General features: G+C 43.6%; 1 protein-coding gene across 1 annotated transcript in view; it reads left to right on the top strand.

Moving 5' to 3' along the window:
• LOC311245045 (GRAM domain-containing protein 4-like) overlaps positions 1 to 22,987 on the top strand; it is a 130,863-nt gene that overhangs the window by 77,487 nt on the left and 30,389 nt on the right. Inside the window, exons 5-6 of the mRNA XM_084334806.1 lie at positions 496 to 554; positions 8,619 to 8,751. Coding sequence (XP_084190932.1) covers positions 496 to 554; positions 8,619 to 8,751 — 192 coding nt within the window. The remainder of the gene's footprint in view (positions 1 to 495; positions 555 to 8,618; positions 8,752 to 22,987) is intronic.

Genomic DNA, 22,987 nt, shown 5'->3' with positions numbered 1-22,987 from the left:
TGTGTATGTATAGATGGAATTGCTTCAATACTGTCGAATATCGAAAAATTCTGTGGTTGGGTGCCAGGGTGGCGCACCACGTAACGCACTGTAGTGCAACGCGGCCGTCCTGGGTTCGACTCCCGGACCCGGCGACCTTTGCCGAATGTCTTCCCCCGTCTATCTCCCATCCTTCCTCTCAGCCGGACTTGTCCAATAAACAAACAAAAATCTACCAAAAACATAATACAAAAAAAAGAAAACATTTAAATGCTGTGGTTTCGAAATTTGGTGTTTGTATAACATTTCGTCTGTTCAACCACAATCCAAAATCATCCAAAGTGTAACAAAGCCTCTGATTGGCTCACACGGCGCACACAACGCACATAACTCGAATAAAAGTATCGCTTCGGTATCGAATCCCAGGTATCGGCACCGGCACTGGTATCGGAAACGTTCAAAACGATACCCAGCCGTCCGAGTGCTAAATATGTGTCTCTCCTTCGCCCCCTGCAGGCCCGAAGAGTCGCTTCCTCAACCCCCCAAAGCACCGCCTCCCCCTGCCAACGGTACAGGTGAGCAAGGTCATCAAGGTCATCCGATACGATCAGATCAGATAAGATAACGGATCATTCAGTGTCTGTTGATACAGAAATGTGTTTTGTGTCCGAACACACATGTACTGCGATACAAAACAAGAAAACACAAGACAACCATGTCACAGCAGAGACAGACATACAGGCAAGACATCAGAGAGACAACCATGTCACAGCAGAGACACACATACAGGCAAGACATCAGAGAGACAACCATGTCACTGCAGAGACAGACGTACAAACAAGACATCAGAGAGACAACCATGTCACAGCAGAGACAGACATACAGGCAAGACATCAGAGAGACAACCATGTCACAGCAGAGACAGACATATAGGCAAGACATCAGAGAGACAACCATGTCACTGCAGAGACAGACAAGACATCAGAGAGACAATCATGTCACAGCAGAGACATACATACAGACAAGACATCAGAGAGACAATCATGTCACAGCAGAGACAGACATACAGACAAGACATCAGAGAGACAACCATGTTACAGCAGAGACAGACATACAGACAAGACATCAGAGAGACAACCATGTTACAGCAGAGACAGACATACAGACAAGACATCAGAGAGACAACCATGTTACAGCAGAGACAGACATATAGGCAAGACACCAGAGAGACAACCATGTTACAGCAGAGACAGACGTACAGACAAGACACCAGAGAGACAACCATGTTACAGCAGAGACAGACAAGACATCAGAGAGACAACCATGTTACAGCAGAGACAGACATACAGACAAGACACCAGAGAGACAACCATGTTACAGCAGAGACAGACGTACAGACAAGACATCAGAGACACAACCATGTTACAGCAGAGACAGACATACAGACAAGACACCAGAGAGACAACCATGTTACAGCAGAGACAGACAAGACATCAGAGAGACAACCATGTTACAGCAGAGACAGACAAGACATCAGAGAGACAACCATGTTACAGCAGAGACAGACAAGACATCAGAGAGACAACCATGTTACAGCAGAGACAGACGTACAAACAAGACATCAGAGAGACAACCATGTTACAGCAGAGACAGACGAGACATCAGAGAGACAACCATGTTACAGCAGAGACAGACATACAGGCAAGACGTGATGTTTTTCCTCAACAACTGCCTCTTTAAATTGAACCGTTTTGGGAGGACGGGGGGAAAGAAAATTAGGAGCATGACCTGTGAAAATAATTGTCAGCAACACTCTTCCTTTTGTATCTGAAGTTGCACATGTGCTCCTGTTTTGAATATTCTCTGAATAGCGTGTCTTATTTTTGACAACACGCCAGCGAAGCCGCAGCTGCCGGGTCTTTATTTTCACACGTCTGCCGTCAGCAGATTCACGTGTCATCAGACAGCGTCTCAGACAGCGTCTCAGACAGCGGCCCGTCCGCGGAGCGTCTGGGTTTGTGCAGAAAGAGGCTTAAAACTACTTTTTTATTTCTTATTTTTGTCAGACCATTTTTGCAGTGTGAGGAGTTCTCTCTCCTGATTTGATAAAGTGGGAACAGAATACCAGTAAATGCACTTCCTGTTTGCCTTCTGGACCTAAACCCTGCCCCCCCCCACCCCCCGGTCTGCGTGGAAGTTGAGAACCGCGGCTCTTACCAGTCGTGTTGTTGTTGTAAACCAGAGTTGAACCGTGCACACACTGCAGTGTGTGTGTGTGTGTGTGTGTGTGTGTGTGTGTGTGTGTGTGTGTGTGTGTGTGTGTGTGTGTGTGTGTGTGTGTGTGTGTGTGTGTGTGTGTGTGTGTGTGTGTGTGTGTGTGTGTGTGTGTGTGTGTGTGTGTGTGTGTGTGTGTGTGTGTGTGTGTGTGTGTGTGTGTGTGTGTGTGAGTGAGTGAATAATACACCGCGTCCCCCCGAAGCGCACCGCATAGGAGTCGTGACGGTCCACCCTTTTGTTGTTATTCAGAGGAAATAACTGACTGTCGGTCACCGTGCCTCTGTTCATCTGAAGCCAACAGAACAGCAGCCATGGCATCAGGCATCAGTCCGCCAGACAAACCCCTTTGAATTTCCCAGCCCCCCCCCCCCCCACATACACCCCATTTCTCACTCCGTGTGGCAAACATGCTCCTCAAAGGAAAGAGGGAGAGGGAGGGAGGGAGAGAGAGAGAGATAGCACAAAGGTTCTTTGAAACACGGCATTGTCAGCATAATATACATGTATATCAGCGCCAATGATAGTATAGATGGTGTGAATGTACAAACTAGGGTGTACATATCTGTTTGTGCACGTTGTCATGGCGATGTACAAACTAGGCTGTACCGAATGTCATTTTTTAACATTCGAAGCTTCGATTGAAGTATTCGAACGAAGCTTCGAATGTCTATAAAAAAAATGTACTTCCAAATTTTATTTTATTTAAAAAATATATATATTAAAACAATTTTTTTTAAACTAAATTCTCAATTTTAATAAAGTGATTAATCTGATTAAATGAGTCTTTCTTTTATTAAATCAACTTTCTTTAATGAATATAACTCATCAGTTTCGTCAACATAAATAATCCAATAAGGGCACGGTTGGTATGAAAGTGATGGTGACGTCTTATGTATAATATTAGTGTAGCCAAACCCCCATTGGTTTAAACAGATTGAAAAAAATAAATAAATAAAAATTATAAAAAATTTCAAATTCGAACGTCAACATTATGATCGAAGCTTTCGAAGCTTTCGGTACAGCCCTACATATCTGTCTGTGCACGTTGTCATGGTGATGTACAAACTAGGTTGTATATATCCGTCTGTGCACCTTGTCATGGCGATGTACAAACTAGGTTGTATATATCTGTTTGTGCATGTTGTCATGGCGATGTACAAACTAGGTTGTATATATCTGTTTGTGCATGTTGTCATGGCGATGTACAAACTAGGTTGTATATATCCGTCTGTGCACGTTGTCATGGTGATGTACAAACTAGGGTGTACAGTATATATCTGTTTGTGCACGTGACGGGAAGTAGAAGTAGAACGCTAAGTTATATATTTTTTCCCCCCATTACCAACGCTCTCTTTTAGCCTGGAAACCAGTAGGTAGGTAGGTAGGTAGGTAGGTAGGTAGGTGTGTGTGTGTGTGTGTGTGTGTGTGTGTGTGTGTGTGTGTGTGTGTGTGTGTGTGTGTGTGTGTGTGTGTGTGTGTGTGTGTGTGTGTGTGTGTGTGTGTGTGTGTGTGTGTGTGTGTGTGTGTGTGTGTGTGTGTGTGTGTGTGTGTGTGTGTGTGTGTGTGTGTGTGTGTGTGTGTGTGTGTGTGTGTGTGTGTGTGTGTGTGTGGTTCTGGAACAAGAGCCTTATTTCCTATTTTACTAACGACGTTGACGATCAGGTGAGCTCTTTTCTCAGCACAATCCATGGCGTTCTACACACTGGCATCTCCGGCTCAGTTAGCCACAAATTATGCAAAGGCTTCACAGGGACCAGGCTAAGCTCCCGTCTGTACAAGCTGACCAACTGAAACCAACTCCACTGTGCGAAACACATCAATAGATTTTTTTTTTTCAGACGGGTGAGCTTGTTTCCATTGACTTTGCATTCGTTTGTGGCTAACTAAGCTATTCCACGGCAGAGGGCGGGGCTTAGTGTTTTCCCCGTCGATAGGAGGGGCCACAGGGGAGGAGGAGGGAGTGGGGAGGGGGGGAGGGGGGGGGGGTAGATGGATGTGATGTTACGCTGCTATTTTTGAATGAGCTGCCGCTGTGCAGAGAGTCTCTAGGCAATCATTGACTCCGGCACAGTAGCAGAGCGGGAGGAGAGGTGAGAGAATACCCCAAATAAATGCTCCAGAAAAGGAACGTCTGCCGTCTGAGTCATATTTTCAATGATATTCAAATGTGTGTGTCTCTCTCTCTCTCTCTCTCTCTCTCTCTCTCTCTCTCTCTCTCTCTCTCTCTCTCTCTCTCTCTCTCTCTCTCTCTCTCTCTCTCTCTCTCTCTCTCTCTCTCTCTCTCTCTCTTTCTCTTTCTCTTTCTCTTTCTCTCTCTCTTTCTCTCTCTCTCTCCTCTCTGTCTGTCTCTCTCTCCCCTCTCTATATATCTCCTCTCTCTTTTTCTCCCCTCTCTCTCTTTCTCTCCCCTATCTCTATCTCTGTCTGTCTCTGTGTATGTCTCTCTCTCCTCTCTCCTCTCTCTCTATCTCCTCTCTATCTCCTCTCTCTCCCCTCTCTCTCTCTCCCCCTCTCTCTCTCTCTCTCTCTCTCTCTCTCTCTCTTGCAGCCTCCCGTAGGTGCTCTTTGAGGGCGGTTTTGGAGTATAAATATAATAATGCAGATTGTATTGGGTCCCATTGTTAGAAGCCTTCATTTGACGCACAGCACTGTTGGGACTTAAATGACCCAACAAACTGACCAAAATAGAAACATTAATGGCTGAGAATTTCCTAGACACCCACGACAAACAGAAAGTAATCATAATTGAAAGCCAAAAATGTAATTCCCATTGGGTGTAGGGGGTTCAGGGGTGCGTTATGAAACATGGACGTCGGATAGGGGGGGGGGGGGGCGTTTTTTTTTTATTAAGGATCCCCATTAGCTGGTGCCATGGCTCCCAGCTAGTCTTCCTGGGGTCCACACAACACAATACATAAAACAGTTAATGCATAGATCAATAGAAAAGATAAAAACAAGGATTTAGTATATAGCAAATAAGCTACTTTCACAGATGCTATAGATAGAAATAAAAAACAAAACAATTAACTAAAACATCCATTTTTAAAGATACAAAATGAGAACTTGTAGGCTAATAAGCAAAAACCCATACACAAATGCAATACACATTAAGGCAACAGCTGTAATTGCGATTTGAGTTTCTTTTTAAAAATCGATTTACTAAAAGTGTAGAGATAACTAGGTAGGTTGTTCCAGAGTGTTATGCACCTATAAATAAAAGACCGCTTTAAAGCATTGGTTCTAGGACGAGGGAGTACAAACTGACCATTTCTGGCCCCTCTTGTATTATGGTCTTGTATAGAGCTTGTGTAAACAAGTTGCTCAAACACAAAATATGGAGTCTTGCTGTTAATGACTGATTTACACAATACAAGTGAGTTAGACGATAACCTTTTTTCAACTGTGAGCCAGGAGAGACCAGCATGCATACGGTTGACATTGGACCTTAGTGAGCAACCCAAAGCCAACCGTGCTGCCCTGTTCTGGACTACCTGTAATCTCCTGATCTCACCTTTGGTGGCAGATGACCAGATCACAGAACAATAATCAACATGACACAGGACTAGACTCTGAATAAGCTGACGTAGAAGAGGACGATCAACAAAAGAAGCACATTTTCTAACAATGTCTACAGCTCTTCCCATCTTTGAGACAATGTTAGTGATGTGGTTTGACCAAGATAGAGTACTATCCAGTGTCACTCCAAGGAGCGTAACGCTTTCAACTTGCTTAACGATAAAATAAGCTTTCGGTTACAAGACAACCCGTGCCTCGATCCAAACACCATGCTTTTTGTCTTAGAGATGTTCAGTACAAGCCTGTTAGCTACTATCCAATCATTCACATCATTAAGTTATCTGCTCAGGACCTCATTAAGCATACCATTTGATGGAGAAGCATAATACAAGGTGGAATCATCTGCATATTGGACCAATTTGGCATTCTTAGTAGCCCACGGTAGGTCATTGGTGAACACTGAGTAGAGCAGAGGCCCTAGGGAGCTCCCCTGTGGAACACCACACTCCAAACTTCTACTACTAGACAGGCTGCCATTCAAATAAACCTGCTGAGATCTGGAGGACAGATAACTCTGCATCCACATCAAAGCCATGGGATTAAAACCATAACATTTAAGTTTATCAATCAAGAGAGAATGGTCAAGCACATCAAGTGCAGCACTGAAATCTAAAAACATGGAACATGGACATCAGATAGGGGGCGTTATGGAACATAGACGTCGGCTAGGGGGGAGTTATGGAACATAACCGTCAGATAGGGGGGGCATTATGGAACATAGACGTCGGATGGGGGGGGGGGGGGGGGGCGTTATGGAACATGGACGTCAGCTAGGGGGGGGGGGGCGTTATGGAACATGGACGTCAGATAGGGGGGCATTATGGAACATGGACGTCAGATAGGGGGGCGTTATGGAACATGGACGTCGGATAGGGGGCATTATGGAACATGGACGTCAGATAGGGGGGGAGGGGGCGTTATGGAACATGGACGTCAGATAAGGGGGCATTATGGAACATGGACGTCAGATAGGGAGGGCGTTATGGAACATGGACGTCAGATAGGGGGGCGTTATGGAACATAGAAGTCGGATAGGGGGGGGCGTTATGGGACATGGACGTCAGATAGGGGGGCGTTGAACCTGAAAAAGGGTGAGAACCACTGCTCTAACTGAATGAAGGGGGTTGAGTTTCTTTTGATGCTGGTAAAAGAGAAGAAAGAATGTTCCTTTTTCTTTTGTGGGGGGAAACAATTGTCGTCATTAATTAACATCTTTATTTTTGTAGATCGTTATAAATGAGCTGATGACTAATTGACTTCTGTGTACTGTATGTGACACTACAATTAGAGCAAGGTAATCACGAGTTTGTGATGCCAATTATTTATATATTCTGCCTGCATTTTTGTAGCGACGTTTTTAACTCTGAAGTGAACTTCCTCAACCGTGACCCTGATGGACTAACACACAGATGAGATCATCCTGGCGACCACTTGATGCTAATTCTATTCTTGGATCGACCTTTCCCTCCACTACCTTAAAAAAGTCCTTCCAAAAAAAAACCTCTTTGGTTAATATGCCCATAAATTATTATATAATGGCGTTACATTTTTTGTATGTTTAAAAAAGAATAATAATTCAAAGCACTTCGATATTGATTTATCTGTTTGTTGCCATGGCAGCAACTGAAGCTCCATCCCCTGTAATCCGTCACATGAACTACACAGGGATTATACCAGAGCAGGCAAAGGCTCCATTCAACCCCGATAAGAGATGTAGAGGTTTTGGCCGAATGTCTTATTGATGGCGCATTGTGCAAACAACACCCCACCCACCTGGGAGACGGGAGCTGTTCCTTTTCAATCCCAGTCGGCGCTGCTTTGAATTTGTTATCTTTCCTTATTATAGTCAAGGAAGCTATAAAAAGGGTCATTACGCCTACTGTGTAGCATGTGAAGTGTGGAAACTTTCAGTTCGGCCGACATTGACTTGACGGGGATCAGCCATCTCCTCGTTTATTTATTACCTTTGTTGCAATTATTAACTAGCTAACGTTTGATATATTGGTTGATGTATATTGCCTCAGATAGCTGGTATATTTTTAATTTTTAATATAGGCTTCAATAGAACTGGCACCAAAGTCTGGCATCAAGCAGAGCATTGGACGCCGGTATTCTGACGTGATGATCCTTCCTTTTATAGTATCCTTGATTATAGTATCTTTGGTTCCACTATCTTTAAAAAAATATATTGTTTTACTGTTGCAATCAGCATTTTATGACCACCGCACCTCAGCTGTACTGTGGACTTCCGTGAATAGAGACCTGAACTAACTGAACGTATCCACCGGGCAAACAGACTCTAGATTTTTATGAGCATACTCACAAAAGCACCTTAAGCGACTGACACGCCATACATATTACACACACACACCCGGCTGTAGCTTACACTGTAGATGGAATATATATTTTTTTTCTTTAATTTATCCACTGCTTTTTTTTTTTTACCTTTACTGTATTGTATAGTTTGTATAGATCGTTGTGTATTGTTGTCTACAAATCTACTACGGTCGAGGAGCCGGGAAAAACAACCATCTCACGTTAATTATATTGTTTTCACTGTTCATACTGTGTTGATTTTTCCTCATATTAAAATAATAGATTTTTTATAAAATTAAGATCACATTTTATTGCCTATATTTATGCCTTTCTACCTGTACCTCCCCTCCCCCCTCCCCCCGTGCTGCTACGACGCCCGGATTCCCCCCCTAAAGTGGATCAATAAAAATAAAGGAATATCTCATCTCATCTTATTTCAACGCAGCCGTTCTGTCTGTCCGTCCACACAGAGAAGCAGAAGGAGACCAGATGCACGCGGCTGCAGAGGTGGTTTTACGATCGCTTCGGGGCCTACGTGGAGGACTTCCGCTTCCAGCCCGAGGAGAGCACCGTGGAGCCGGAGGAGCCTCTGAGTGCTAAGAGGTCAGGTGTTTATTGTTCTGCCAGAGAGGGCCAGACGGTCTGCCTGATTAGATCATGCTGGGTACCGGGTTAGGGGGGGGGGGGGCGGTACGGCAAAATAATCACATCAGGATATTTCCTGTAAGATGGTATTTAGTTTTCCAGAGCGGAGAGAGACTCAAAAGGAGCTTCCATCCCCAGGCCATCAGGATGCTCAATGTACTCTATCTGCAACACTAACCCATCCATCTACATTCACTGCGCACACATCCACACGCACACACACTCACTTTACACACCTTAACATTCACTCTAGACACTTTAAGAACTTTTTAACACTACACCATATTTTATCTATGTATTACTAAAAGATTTGCACTACGTCTCTACCTCATTTTAGCATTTTTGCATTTGTTTGCATTTTGTACAATCTCAGGGCGCTCATACAGAACCGAGCCTTTCACTGTAATGTACATGTACCTTACAGTGTTGTAGTCGAGTCACTAAATCTCGAGGTAGAGTCTCGAGTCCAAGTCTGAGTCACCAAAGAAGAGCCAGAGTTGAGTCCGAGTCGAGTCCCCATTACCCGAGTCCGAGTTCAAGTCCGAGTCATCGAGGTTGAGTCCACTCCACTCTGGCAGTCACAGAGCTGAGATACAAATAAAAAAAGCTCTACATTAAACATAAATGACACAGCGGTCACCACCGAAATTAAATAATGTTACGGTATTAATATAGCCATCAATATCTTATACCAAATTATTAGGGCCTATTACAACAAATTTAAATAACTATACTATGTATCAATTAACCTCGTTATTAGAGTATTAGAGTAGACGACAGAGTACAGCAACTTGCAATGGGCCTGGTCTACAAGATACACTACACGACCAAGGTACCCATGTACATGTCAAAATACTTCCCAAAGGTCAGTGAATACCACGATCACAACACCAGAGGGAGCTCCACAAATCATGTTAAACCCAGATTCGGCTCAAATAAGGGACTAAACACGTTTCGCAATTATGCCACATCAATGTGGAACGCCCTACCCAAAGCTGTAAAGGAATGTGGATCACTACCCACTTTCAAAACCTCTCTCAAGGGACACCTACGGGAGACTGCAATTCAACACTGGCCCCTGTAAATATCCTAACCCAACCCCCTCCAATGTACAGTCATTTACCTAGTATGGTTTTGTCAATAGTCCAATGTACAATTTTGTTTGTTTGTACAGTGTGTCCCCCCCCCCCCCCTCAATGTACAGTTTTGCTTGTTTATACAGTGTGCCCCCCCCCCCCCCCAACCACCTCCAATGTAGATTACCCAGTATGGTTGTCAATATCCCAGTGTACCCAACCCCCCCCACCCAACCTCCTCCAATGTACAGTTTCTACGTCAAATGTATATACTCCCTTTTCCTGACTCCTTCTGTATCACAAACAGTACTGTATTTGCAAATCTGGTATGTCATAAATGTATAGATGTAGCAGTACTGACTATCTGTATGTCATGTATGTCATATATGTCCTGATGAATTGAAAATGGGGGACCCTGATGTAAACAAGACGAAAGTCTTTCTCTGGTCTGCATCCCCTTAACAATTGTGTGTTTGTTTGTTTGTTTGTTTGTTTATTTACACATATAAAAACAGTTACATATATAATACAATATAGTCCACAAGGGATGTGTAGGAGAATTGCCTAAAAACCCTCAAGGGGCTTGCATGTGGCATTCACCAGGAAGCAAAATTACATTATATCAAGATAAATATAAAATATAAAATAAAATCCCCCCCCCCCCCCTGAACAAACAAACACACACAAGCAGGCCTACATAGACACCGAAGTAGGCACCCCATGCCATACGATTTCTGGTATAGAGAAAACAATCAATGACAGTAAGAATATATAATAAAACGAAAATACAATAACAAAATACATCAAGCCATCAGACTACAGTTTGTAAAGGAAGTCCATATGGGAAATATTGGTGATCTAGGAGATGAGATTTCAGTGTTCTTTTGAATTTCAGAAAAGAAAATTCCAAAATATGTGGAGGCAAAGAGTTCCACAACTTTGACCCTCGGTAGAGCAAACAAAACTGAGATTGGGAAGTGCGGGAAAAGGGTGGTCTAAGCAAACATGCAGTCAATGCTTGAGTCCAAGTCCAAGTCATCAGTGCTCAAGTCGAGTCACGAGTCCTGAAAATCAGTCCTGGACTCTGACTCGAGTCCGAGTCCTGGACTCCAGGGGAGCATGTCTATGTTCCCCGGGTCCTATGTTCCCCGCTTTGATTGATTGAAAATTTTAGTCCACCAGCCCTGATTCCAAACTCTAACCTTAACCAGTTCGAAAGAGGGCCTAAGCTTAACCGTTCGAAACAAGGCGGACATTAATAATTAATAAAATAATAAAAATTTATAAAAAAAATCTATTAATCAATCAAAGCGGGGAACATAGAACCCGGAAACATAGGACCTGGGGAACATAGGACCCGGGGAACATAGGACCCGGGGCACATAGGGATGATCCCGACTCCAGTACTACAACACTGGTACCTTATGTGACAAATAAAACAAAACTTGGAACGCAACACATTACAATATACAGTAGTCTCCAGATTGAAACGCACACCTTGATGTCACTGCCTCAGACCTACTGCAGTGACTTTTCACCTTGATGTCACTGCCTCAGACCTACTGCAGTGACTTTTCACCTCGATGTCACTGCCTCAGACCTACTGCAGTGACTTTTCACCTCGATGTCACTGCCTCAGACATACTGCAGTGACTTTTCACCTCGATGTCACTGCCTCAGACCTACTGCAGTGACTTTTCACCTCGATGTCACTGCCTCAGACCTACTGCAGTGACTTTTCACCTTGATGTCACAGTCAGACCTACTGTACTATGGTGACTTTTCACCTGATGTCACTGCCTCAGACCTACTGCAGTGACTTTTCACCTCGATGTCACCGCCTCAGACCTACTGCAGTGACTTTTCACCTTGATGTCACAGACCTACTGTACTATGGTGACTTTTCACCTTGATGTCACTGCCTCAGACCTGCTGTAGTGACTTTTCACCTCGATGTCACTGCCTCAGACCTACTGCAGTGACTTTTCACCTCGATGTCACTGCCTCAGACGTGCTGTAGTGACTTTTCACCTCGATGTCACTGCCTCAGACCTACTGCAGTGACTTTTACAATAGCACACACAAGGATAGAACTCACCGCGGTCCTGAACCAGCTGTGCGTAATGTATGATAATTACAACAGGGACAGCTGTTTCAATTGCAAACCGCTGGTGGTCGTTAGTGCAGACAACAGCCAGTGGCACCGCTCATCATTCTACACTATAAAAGATGCCTTTGGAGACCACTGTATGTTTTTATAATATTTTAGTGCTGTTATCTTGTAATGCAATTCTCATGGTGCTTTTTCATTCAAAATGGTTATTTTTCTTCTTTTAATACTTTTTGTATTTTATTTGATTCATCAAAAAAATATCCTGTATGTATAGGCTATATTTTTACTAATGTATATTTTGTGGAAGACAGTATTGTAAAAATCAAGACCTCTACATGAATCCATGACGGCATACCTTCATATTGGATATACCGTACCTCCCAGCACTAGCCTGGGTTGTGAGAAATGATTTCCCTTATTATATTATATATAATTTATTATATCATTATTCCCCCTGAATTGATGACATTAAGGGCGTTCAAACTAGTTCAAACGCATAAATGTTTTATATATTCGAGTCACAGCTTCTGTTGATCTCTACACACTGACCTCATTGTTTCCCATAGTGTGACATACAGTAAGCTGACATAGAGCTGGGCTTCGTGTCGGATATGATCAGGGTTATTCGGCGCTCAATGAGGCAGGTAGATTTGAGAGGACCATTTATTTACCTCCCCCCTGAAGGAGCACCGGATTGGACACAGCGGTGATCGTATGCAACCTTTTGCACCGCTAGTGACATGGCAGGCTCAGAGAACGGACGTAACATGGAGAGCCTGTATCGGAGCGGCTAAAGCTATTGTATGTTTTGTTTTGTTTGTGGACTTGTAATTGTGTGTGGTGTGTGTGTGTGTGTGCGTGTGTGCGTGTGTGTGTGCGTGCGTGCGCGCGCGTGCGTGCGTGCGGTATCTATGTTTATCAGGATATCCGTTTCTCTGGCCGTCTATTAGCCAGTTGTACAGTCACTGTACCAACAGCACCCTTTAATCATAGTAAACATTCAGATTCAAATTCTTTATTGCCTATATTTATTGTAACGTATAATATACCCGATGGGGCATATACAGGCCCTCATCTGCACCCTCGTATTCAGAGTTAATAATATTGTTTATTTTGTCTCACATTTTTATACTCCGATCTGTACCTCCCCTGCTATGATGCCCGAATTTCCCCAAGGGGATCAAAAAAAGAGAGAGAGAGAGAGAGAGAGAGGGAGAGAGAGAGAGAGAGTGAGTTCTAATGGGCCCACCGTCTTGTCAGTGTGCTATTCATCGCCACTCAAGTAGCCAGTCTCAGCAGGAGCCTGCCAGCCCTGTGTGCTCAGCAGGTCACCTGATTGGTCGGCCGTTGAAAGCTGGCAACCAGTCACGGGGCTTTCGTGGCAGCGGTTGTAGAGGCGTGCGGTGGGGAGAGAAAGGGTGTATGAATGTGGAGTCTTTGATGTGTGGGTACTTCTGTCTGACCCCTGGTGGTGAATCGGGTGCGTCGCAGCACGGTTTCTGTCCGAGTCGGTCTGCAAGAACAACTGATGTGAAATCAATTCTTAAACTGTAGTAGCCTACTGATTGGGACATTAAGCCACATCTCTTCCCCTAAGATTAGCAGTCAATATACTGTAAGGTCTCACCTCCCAACGTCGAGGAAATAATGTGTTTTTCTCCTGTGGACACATTTGCCTTGGTGTCAGTGGTTTTGGCCGTCTTGACTTACAATCTGTTTCCACACAGAGCAACATGTCTGACTCCAGACAATAGAGGAGGAGGTGTACAACCACCACACTGTGCTCCAAATTAGGACTGACCTTCGAATATTTTTTTTGGAATTCGAAGCTTCGGGTCCGAGATTCGATTTTAATTCGAAGCTTCGCTTTCATGAAATATTGTAAGCCGTCATTTGAGGCTTTATAAAAGCAGCACAATTAACACAAATCTGTCAGTGTCGAGTCCGACCTCATCTTAAATAACAAACAGCATTGCTTGTTGTAGTTAACAAAGAGAGGCAGAGTTGATTTTGCACACAAAAGAAAAGTTATTTATTTAAAGAAAAATTAATATATTCGAATTTTATTTTCATATTCGAATCCCATGCCCATCGAACGAAGCTTTGAAGTATTTAAGACAGCCCTACTCCAAATACACCTTTATTAAATAGAGGAGGCAGTGTAGAACCACCACGCTGTGCTCCAAATACACCTTTATTAAATAGAGGAGGCAGTGTAGAACCACCACGCTGTGCTCCAAATACACCTTTATTAAATAGAGGAGGTGTAGAACCACCACGCTGTGCTCCAAATACACCTTTATTAAATAGAGGAGGTGTAGAACCACCACACTGTGCTCAAAATACACCTTTATTAAATACATTTGTCCTCAAACTTCTTCAAGGACCCCCACATTGACACACAACAGGTCAGGGATCCCTATTTGATCTAGTCTCAGATGTGATTTAGTGATTTAGTCCAGAATTCCACAACTGTCTATACTGTACATAGTCGGTGGGGAGATGACAGAGGAAAGTGGAACCTGTGATCAGAATAGCCATTCTAATAAATGCTGCCATTGGACTGACTTCTAATGAAAGAGTGAAATTAAACTATTACTCATTGTGCTGAGGACCCCCCTGAACCCCTCAACGACCCCTGGCGGTCTCCCGGACCCCGCGTTGAGAACCACTGCAAGATGATATAAGACTTTCAACAACCCTTCAGATTGACCCCCGAAATATAGCCTGCTGCTCTATCAAGAGGGGGAGAGGGGAGGAGGAGGTGAATTGAGACTGGGATGAATAGAACTACGTGAACAGATTGAGGGAGAGAATGAAAGGAACGTTTCTGCCAGCCGTGCTGACTTTGAGAGAGAGAGAAAGAGAGAGAGATTCTTCCAATCGCCCTCTCTCCAGAGTCATTCTTCCAATCGCCCTCTCTCCAGAGTCATTCTTCCAATCGCTCTCTCTCTCCAGAGTCATTCTTCCAATCGCCCTCTCTCCAGAGTCATTCTTCCAATCGCTCTCTCTCCAGAGTCATTCTTCCAATCGCCCTCTCTCCAGAGTCATTCTTCCAATCGCTCTCTCTCCAGAGTCATTCTTCCAATCGCCCTCTCTCCAGAGTCATTCTTCCAATCGCTCTCTCCAGAGTCATTCTTCCAATCGCTCTCTCCAGAGTGATCCATTCAATCACTGCTTCTCTCCAGAGTCATTCTTTCAATCGCCCTCTCTCCAGAGTCATTCTTCCAATCGCTCTCTCCAGAGTCATTCTTCCAATCGCTCTCTCCAGAGTCATTCTTCCAATCGCTCTCTCCAGAGTGATCCATTCAATCACTGCTTCTCTCCAGAGTCATTCTTTCAATCGCCCTCTCTCCAGAGAGATCCATTCAATCACTGCTTCTCTCCAGAGTCATTCTTTCAATCGCCCTCTCTCCAGAGTCATTCTTCCAATCGCTCTCTCCAGAGTGATCCATTCAATCACTGCTTCTCTCCAGAGTCATTCTTCCAATCGCTCCCTCTCCAGAGAGATTCTTCCAATCGCTCCCTCTCCCTCTCCAGAGTGATCCATTGTACTTGATCCATTGTATTTAGTTTAAGGGACATTGTGACCGTGCAACATAATACTTCACAACATATAACATTACAAGTAAACATGACAAAGGTCTAGTACACACACACACACGCACACACACACACACACACACACACACACACACACACACACACACACACACACACAGAGCTCCAATATCTAATAATCCGATCCGATATCCAATCATCAAACTATGTGAAATAGCTGAGAATACTTAACTGTACACAACTATATGCCCGCACGTTTGTTCATACACACCTAATTTAACAGCTAACTAAATTGATGTTGATAACGTACTTTGCTATTCCGCCCCTTCACACAAAATCGCATAGATCACACAATCACACTTTTAACAACTTAAATACAAGCGAATGCTAAATGGGAAAAAATAATGATGTTGTTGTAATCAGGGGTGCAGTCGTAATATGGGCGAAGGCCAAACGCCCGCGCACGCGCATACATGTTCCCTCGGTTGCGCACAGAACAGATGATATCCTTCCAGTCGGGAGATCAAGCAACCCCCCACCACACCTACAGGGCTTGTATTTGGTTGTCGGTATCCTATTATTATGCAAAGTCTAGGTGATAAGTGCCGGCGGCCGGGGTATACGGCGCGACGAGTCATTTTTGTGTCGTCGCACCGGCACTTATCACCTAGACTTTGCATAATAATAGGATGCGCGCACTTCGGCCTCAGTGACGAAGCCCAAACGTCGTTTGACCGCGTATGCCCAGCACTGCACCCCTGGTTGTAATGTAATGATGAAATGAAAATAATTAAATGTAATGATGTTGTTGCAATGCATGAGTCCCAGTACAGAGTATTTGGGTTTCCTGAAAGGGGCTATAGAAATTTGATTTATTATTATTATTATTATTTGAACTCATGACTGTGTGGAATAATGATCCCCTCCCCCCTCAAACATCTCCCAGTCATGTTTCCAACCCCCCTCCCATTCTTGTTATTCCCCCCCCACACCTATCCAATCTGCCTACCCTCCCCCATGTATCCACCTTTTGTCTCTCACCTGATACCACCCCCCTCCTCCTGGCTCCCCCTCCAACCCAATACCTGACCCAATCCCTTTCTCTCTACTATAAAGGCCTAGGTTTTACTGGATTCTAGGAGCACTATGGACGTATCGTAGGTCTGTAAACTCCTGGAGTCATTCGCCATAACGCTTTGACCTATTTGTACGCTTGATACTCTTGTTTGAGCTAAATAAACCTGCGTTAACCCTTTCACTGCCACGCTACCAAACGGTTAACCCTTTCACTGTGACAATACAGAAGGTTAGCCCTTTCACTGCCACGTGACGAACCCTTTCACTACCGCACTACAGACGCTTGTAGTGTGGTAGTGAAAGGGTTAACCTTCTGTAGTGCGGTAGTGAAAGGGCTAACTAAGTCTATAATCTGACCTGAGTACATCCTTACTCGTGGTAAATTCCTCCACAACTGTAACTCAGAAGCCAGATGCTGGAACTAAAAGTCTCCTCTCTCTTCCCTGCAGGTTGACGGAGAACATGAGACGACTCAGTAAGTAAAGTACACAGAGCGCTCTGCTTAACCCTTTCACTACCACACTACAGAAGGTTAACCCTTTCACTAACACACTACAGATGGTTAACCCTTTCACTACCACACTACAGACGGTTAACATTTCACTACCACACTACAGACGGTTAACCCTTTCACTACCACACTACAGAAGGTTAACCTTTCACTACCACACTACAGAAGGTTAACCTTTCACTACCACACTACAGACGGTTAACCCTTTCACTACCACACTACAGAAGGTTAACCTTTCACTACCACACTACAGACGGTTAACCCTTTCACTACCACACTACAGACGGTTAACCTTTTCACTACCACACTACAGACGGTTAACCCTTTCACTACCACACTACAGACGGTTAACCTTTTCACTACCACACTACAGATGGTTAACCTTTTCACTACCACACTACAGAAGGTTAACCCTTTCACTACCACACTACATAAGGTTAACCTTTCACTACCACACTACAGACGGTTAACCTTTCACTACCACACTACAGACGGTTAACCCTTTCACTACCACACTACAGATGGTTAACCCGTTCACTAACACACTACAGAAGGTTAACCTTTCACTACCACACTACAGAAGGTTAACCTTTCACTAACACACTACAGATGGTTAACCCTTTCACTACCACACTACAGAAGGTTAACCCTTTCACTAACACACTACAGACGGTTAACCTTTCACTACCACACTACAGAAGGTTAACCCTTTCACTGCCACACTACAGACGGTTAACCCTTTCACTGCCACACGACAAAGGGTTAACCCTTTCACAACCAACCACACTACAGAAGGTTAACCTTTCACTACAGAAGGTTAACCTTTCACTACCACTACAGACGGTTAACCCTTTCACTGTCACACTACATAAGGTTAACCCTTTCACTGCCTAAGATTTAACCGTCTGTAGTGTGATAGTAAAGGGTTAACCTTCTGTAGTGTGGTAGTGAAAGGGTTACAGCTGTGATCTAAATCCTAGGTATAGACCTCTTCAACAGAATTGCATTGCTCTGGGAACGCCTTGGGCCCACGTATATATCCCCCATCAGGGGTTGATATTAGCCTAATCACTGTGATTATTGTACTGTAAACGAGATCTATTTTACTGCACTATTACATCTCATTCTGTCTTATTTTATGTCTATTTCTATGATTATTGCACTGTAAATTAGCAATTTTATTGCACTGCTATTATTCTGTCTATTTGATACTCGTTTTATGTCTGCACTTTATGCATTGCTTTTATTTGGTCAATTCTCATTTTATGGCTGTCTATATTCTTGTGCTCAATTTATGCCTGTCTATTTTATGTCTACATCACTGCTGTGAAGCACGTTGGGCTGTGATTCCTGTATGAACCGTGCCGTACAAATAGAGTTTATTATCATTTTTATTATCATCAGCAAACACGGCAACAGGAAATAAATTTGGGCGCATAACATTTTTAAAGGGCCTTTATTCACATACTGCATGTCCTCAAAGGGTTTGACATTGAGATGGAAGCTGGGCTGCTGTGGAACATTATCAACCATTATAACCCACATCACGGCTCTGTTTTAACCCAGAGCCTGACACGTACATTACAACTGTAAACCAAACACTCCCCACCTCTAAGAGTCGTGTCATACATACTGTCAACCCTTTACATCCTTGTGTACACAAAGCCAGTAGTCGGGTGACAGTGTTTTAACAGAGGGTTTGATTGATTGATTGAAAACTTTATTAACAGATTGCAGAATGGGTACAATACAGTACAGCTCAATACACACAATTGTTAAGGGGATGCAGACCAGAGAAAGACTTTCGTCTTGTTTACATCAGGGTCCCCCATTTTCAATTCATCAGGACATATATGACATACATGACATACAGATAGACAGTACTGCTACATCTATACATTTATGACATACCAGATTTGCAAATACAGTACTGTTTGTGATACAAAAAGAGTCCAGAAAAGGGAGTATATACATTTGACGTAAAAACTGTACATTGGAGGAGGTTGGGTGGGGTGGGTTGGGTAGGAGGGGTTGGGGGGGGGGGGGGGGGGGGGAAACACTGTACAACTGTACAAGCAAAACTGTGCATTGGAATATTGACAACCATACTAGGTAAATTACTGTACATTGGAGGGGGTTGGGTTAGGACATTTACAGGGGCCAGTTTCGAATTGCAGTCTCCCGTAGGTGTTCTTTGAGAGTGGTTTTGAAAGTGGGTAGTGTAGTGATTCACATTCCTTTACAGCTTTGGGTAGGGCGTTCCACATTGATGTGGCATAATTGCGAAACGTGTTTAGTCCCTTGTTTGAGCCGAATCTGGGTTTGACATGATTTGTGGAGCTCCCTCTGGTGTTGTGATCGTGGTATTCACTGACTGTGTTTGAACAGATGGTGACAGTGTTTGAACAGAGGGTGACTGTGTTTGAACAGAGGGTGACAGTGTTTGAACAGAGGGTGACGGTGTTTGAACAGAGGGTGACAGTGTTTGAACAGAGGGTGACGGTGTTTGAACAGAGGGTGCCAGTGTTTGAACAGAGGGTGACAGTAGTGGGTGACAGTGTTTGAACAGAGGGTGACAGTAGTGGGTGACTGTGTTTGAACAGAGGGTGCCAGTGTTTGAACAGAGGGTGACAGTGTTTGAACAGAGGGTGACAGTAGTGGGTGACAGTGTTTGAACAGAGGGTGACAGTAGTGGGTGACAGTGTTTGAACAGAGGGTGACAGTAGTGGGTGACTGTGTTTGAACAGAGGGTGCCAGTGTTTGAACAGAGGGTGCCAGTGTTTGAACAGAGGGTGACAGTGTTTGAACAGAGGGTGACATACAGTGTTTGAACAGAGGGTGACAGTGTTTGAACAGAGGGTGACATACAGTGTTTGAACAGAGGGTGACAGTGTTTGAACAGAGGGTGCCAGTGTTTGAACAGAGGGTGACATACAGTGTTTGAACAGAGGGTGCCAGTGTTTGAACAGAGGGTGACAGTGTTTGAACAGAGGGTTCCAAGTGCCATACTACAATCGTGGATCGGACCTTTATCGTCCTAAAATTAAGATATTGAGACAAAACACACTATATATCCTATAGAATTGTATATGAATTCCTCTTGTTTCTTTGTTTACATACATTGTTTACAGCTTGTTATATTACGTTTTATTTTGTTTTCTTTTTTTGTGGCCATCTTGGTCTATATAACTTATTGTCAATGTCAAGTTATATACTTATTGTTTATGTGTCTTGTAAGCCCATATGGGCTGGGCATACATCTGTATGTAAGACACGGAAATAAAAAACATCAATCAATCAATCAATCAATCAATCAATCAATCAATCATAAAACTCACATCCAAAAGCCCTCTATCTAGTGTCATAACTTCATCATCGACGACCAATGACTCTAATACAGTACATTGTCTTATTTGATCTTGTGCAGAGAGAGGTGCCAGACCTGTCACCAACTTCATGAGGAACCTCTCTGCCTTATCCAGCTGGTACTCTGTTTACACGTCTGCTTTCGCCTTCATTGTGAGTGGACACACACACACACACACACACACACACACACACACACACACACACACACACACACACACACACACACACACACACACACACACACACACACACACACACACACACACACACACACACACACACACACACACACACACACACACACACACACGCGCACACACACACACACGCACACACACGCACACACGCACACACACACACACACACACACACACACACACACACACACACACACGCACACACGCACACACACACACCTCTATTTGGGGCCGCACCAGCAGTAATAATACTGGTATTGGATAACGGGTCAATACCAGCCGGCCAATATCCGTTATGGTGAAAGATATTAAAGGAAGATGATGCGTTCCAGGCTGTTTATTCCAACATAATTCCATGTATATATTTATAGTATTTTCAACTATTGTTGCAAAACTGAAAATGAGTTGGAAAAAAGCCAGTATAGTCATCGGTGTCCATGGAAACTATGGTGAATAGGGGTGGCGGTCTCCTTCTACAGAAAATATAAAGTCTGTTTACTTTTCTGATAATTGTATCACCGCATAACTCATAAATGTTAAGACAAGCCTAATTGCTTATTTCTACATGCAATAAAAAAAAAAATTAAATGTATGTATTAATGTAATTAATGTATGTAATTTGGTCACGGAGGTAAGTTAATGATTAGCGTTATAAGGCCGAGGTATTTCAGGCAGACGTGGAGCGCTGCGTGGGAGCGTGGATAACTGTAACCACTGGTGCTGAGTGGGCGGGGCTGCTGAGTGGGCGGGGCTGGCTCTGAGATCGTATGTCTCAGAAAGTCTCCACTGTGTTAGTGGAGGAATTTCCCCAGCGCTACAATCCTATAACAAAGGCTGTGCGCCGCCAAGGCAATGGATTATCATTCCAGTGACCCCAGACGCATGGTCTAAATCTTTACCCTTTAGTAAAAGTGATGATTAGATTGGATTAAAATCTATTGTCATTATTATTATTATATTATATATATAAAAATATATATAATATATAATATATATATTATATATTATTGTCATGGGGGCGACAGTGGCTCACGAGGTAGAGCAGTCGTGTGGCAATCCGGAGGTTCCCGGTTCGATTCCCGCTCCTCCCGGGAAGCGTGTCGATGTGTCCTTGAGCAAGACACTTAACCCCTAATTGCTCTCGATGAGCAGGTTGGCACCTTGCATGGTTGCCTCCGCCGTCGGTGAGAGAATGTGTGAATGAATGGGTCAAATGTGAGGAACAAATTGTAAAGCGCTTTGGATAAAAGCGCTATATAAAAAAGCAGCCATTTACCATTTACTATTATACAGCACAAGTACAGTACAACGGAAATACGTTTGCCATCCAACCAGAGTCCAAATGTAACAGTAAAGTGCAATTAGTAATATACAATGGACAGGTGATTAAATTAGTACTACTGAGTAGTATAGTGTTAATCAGATGTATGTACAGAGTTGTATTATTAATATGATACAGGTATAAAGACACTATGGTAGTAAGTCATACTGGCCAGCAGCGTAACTACTAGTAAGATTAGGTAAGGGATATGTACACACAATAGTTCATGTTCTGAACCACAACATCTACAGTGTGCAGTCGACACAAAGCGTGATCTGTAATAGAGTCGACCTACAACCGTGCTTTTGACGCAAACACAAAGTAAGATAAGATATTCTGGATACTTTGGGCATCATAGCAGAATGGGGGAGGGGGGAGGGTAGGTACAGGTAGGGGCAGGGTAATAGGCAATCAAATTGGATCCGAATATAATAAAATATGAGGAAAAAAATTATAACGAACATTGTAAACAATGTAATGAACTAAAATAAGAAAGTCTGCCCTCTTGTGTCAGATCACAAGATTGCATTTCCCCTACTGTAGTGTAGATCACAGCGTGGAAGATCAATAGCGCTACTGTCGCCCTCTCTCATGCATTCTATTAATAGCAAGAAAGAAAGTTGTGAATTCACTCCTGAATTATGTATCCGCCTTTGCATCTCTGTGTCTACAGTATCTGGGCTCTGCGTAGGACGGTTGGTGTGGTGTCATATATGCCTGTGTTGGCAGTTTGAAATAGATATACCTAGAAAAAACGGAGAAATAGATTCACACAGCAGTGTTGATTGTTGTATTAATGCTGATATTGTTGCCACACCACACAGAGAGATGGATGTTGTTCCACTCAGAAACCAGGTCATGTAATCAGTGAGTTTGTTATTGGCCCCATTCCACCCCCTGACTCTCTCTCTCTCTCATCTCTCTCTCTCTCTCTCTCTCTCTCTCTCTCTCTCTCTCTCTCTCTCTGTC

The sequence above is a fragment of the Notolepis coatsorum genome, assembly GCF_963971535.1.
Source record: "Notolepis coatsorum genome assembly, chromosome: 18".
Classification (NCBI taxonomy): domain Eukaryota; kingdom Metazoa; phylum Chordata; class Actinopteri; order Aulopiformes; family Paralepididae; genus Notolepis; species Notolepis coatsorum.
This window is presented reverse-complemented; position numbering and strand designations above follow the sequence as displayed.